The sequence below is a fragment of the Rutidosis leptorrhynchoides genome, chromosome 7 (genome assembly GCF_046630445.1).
Source record: "Rutidosis leptorrhynchoides isolate AG116_Rl617_1_P2 chromosome 7, CSIRO_AGI_Rlap_v1, whole genome shotgun sequence".
Classification (NCBI taxonomy): domain Eukaryota; kingdom Viridiplantae; phylum Streptophyta; class Magnoliopsida; order Asterales; family Asteraceae; genus Rutidosis; species Rutidosis leptorrhynchoides.
In genome coordinates this window covers 82,770,322-82,772,520 of record NC_092339.1, presented here as the reverse complement: position 1 = coordinate 82,772,520, position 2,199 = coordinate 82,770,322, and the positions used below count along the sequence as shown (strand labels likewise).

At 31.8% G+C, this 2,199-nt stretch overlaps 1 protein-coding gene across 1 annotated transcript; it reads left to right on the top strand.

The window, feature by feature from the left end:
- Nucleotides 1-647: 647 nt before the first annotated feature.
- Nucleotides 648-1,846, top strand: LOC139858450 (B-box zinc finger protein 20-like). The gene is made up of 2 exons (XM_071847297.1): nucleotides 648-1,269; nucleotides 1,435-1,846. Exons 1-2 carry the CDS (start codon nucleotides 697-699, stop codon nucleotides 1,810-1,812), a joined length of 951 nt encoding a protein of 316 aa, XP_071703398.1. The 5' UTR covers nucleotides 648-696; the 3' UTR covers nucleotides 1,813-1,846.
- The last annotated feature ends 353 nt before the right edge of the window (nucleotides 1,847-2,199 follow it).

Here is a 2,199-nt window from a genome sequence, read left to right as displayed (position 1 = left end):
TTATTCTACTCTATGGAATATCCGGAAACTCCGTAATGACATCATCTTCAAAGAGCATAAGTTTCGGAAATCTCATGTTTTCGACAACATTGTAGTTACAGGCTTTAACTGGTTGTACGCGAGATATCACAAGTCCACTTTAAACTGGATTGAGTGGTTGCAAAATCCGTTGTGTTCCTTGTAACTTTATAATTGTTTTGTCTTTTCTTTTGTTCCTATGTATTTTTCCCGGCTTCTCGCTAGTTCTTTTTAATAAAATTGCCGACGTTCGAAAAAAATTAGCGATTTCTAATACAAAACACAAAACATAAGACCATTCGTGAAATATTTTGTCTAACAAGAATAGACAATGTTTTTAAAATGTTATAAACATATACATATGAAATGCTAAAAATATAAAAATATACCCACCCCATCTTGCACATGTTAATTAACTTAATAATTATAAAAAGATTTCGAGTATCTTTCAATCTAATTAAATAGACTAAACTTCATAGTGAAATCACGACTTTTTATTTCCTTCCATTCCACCTCACCCCATTATATTCATTTTTTTTTATTAAAAAAACTTGTATTCTCATCCACTATCCATTTTTATATTCTTATCACTCTATCACCCTTTCTAATTATAGTATTACTATTACTATTCTTATTCCATCTCTCTTTACATTTTACCAAAAATTTCAACCACCGCAGATGAAGATTCAATGTGATGTTTGTAACGAACATGAAGCGTCAGTGTACTGCTCGGCGGACGAGGCAGCACTATGTGCCGCCTGCGACCACCGAGTACACCACGCTAACAAATTAGCCGGAAAACACCCGCGTTTTTCGCTTCACCACCCTTCAACACCTAAAGAATCACCACTTTGTGATATTTGTCAAGAAAAAAAAGCTTTCTTGTTTTGTCAACAAGATAGAGCTATTTTATGTAACAATTGTGATGTTGCAATTCATAAAGTCAACCAACATACACAAACTCATAATAGGTTTCTTCTAACTGGTGTTAAGTTGTCTTCAACTTCTACTTTATATTCGGATTCAACTCCTTTTTCCGATACTAAAAAAGGTGTCTTTCAAAATAAACAACAAAAAACAAATAGTCCTCCGATCATCAACCAACCTAGTAGCAAAACTCAAAACTGTCCACAAGAATCAAATGGGTCGGGTCATGGATCGGATACAAGTAGCATATCGGAGTATTTGATTGAGATGTTACCGGGTTGGCACGTTGAAGACTTTCTTGATCCACTTCCCATGTTTCCAAAGGTGTGTAATTTTTTATTTATCCTACTTTTTAAAATATTTGTATGTTATGTTTTGGAGATTAAAGATTTTTTTTTTTTTTTTTGTTTCATTTTAGTCACTAAATATATGTTTTGTAATCCCATTTGATAATTAGAATATTAATTTTTTTTGTTTATTTGATTCAAGAAACTACAAAACGAACCAACAACGATATGGGGTGATCATCTACTAGATGCAAGTTTAAATGGTTCATTCTCGGGTGACTCAATGGGGACGTGGGTCCCACAGGCACCACCACAACCGGCCGGTCTAACAGCACCGTCGCGGTATAATAATCCGGTTCAACAATTCGAACAGGGTTCAAATATGGGATTTGGAGATCAAATATCAAGCGGATCATCACTTGTATTTGGTCAAGATAATTACAAAAATTACAATAATAATATTAATAAGAGGACAAAATCAAGCAGAGAGTGGACATCTGATTATGGAAATTGCTTCATGGTGCCTCAAATTAGTCCTCCTCCAAACAACTCAAAGAGATCAAGAACACTTTGGAGTTAATTAAAATGTTAAACCCAACTAGTTTTTTTTTTTTTTTTTTCTGTTTTTTGTTTTTTTCCTTATTATGTTTAATTAATTAAAATTAATTAATGTTAAATGTTAATTATAGCTTTTCAGACTTACGTTCTTCACATTCCAAATGGGTCTTGCTTCCTGATTGTTATTTCCACCATTTGTTTTACTTCTTTCATTTAAATTGTCTAAACTGCCTTTAATCATATGCTTACACAAATATTTTAAAACTTTTTATTATAATTTATTACTTCTTTCATTTAAATTGTCTAAACTGCCTTTAATCATAGGCTTACACAAATATTTTAAAACTTTTTATTATAATTTATTAAAGTATATTTTGGGGGAAAAAAATATGAAATTATAGTTGAAGTA

Excerpts from the sequence above, each read along its gene's own strand:
- LOC139858450 (XM_071847297.1), top strand. The coding sequence starts at position 697 with ATGAAGATTCAATGTGATGTTTGTAACGAACATGAAGCGTCAGTGTAC. Across the intron at positions 1,270-1,434 it reads CACTTCCCATGTTTCCAAAG|AAACTACAAAACGAACCAAC; the intron begins GTGTGTAATTTT and ends ATTTGATTCAAG.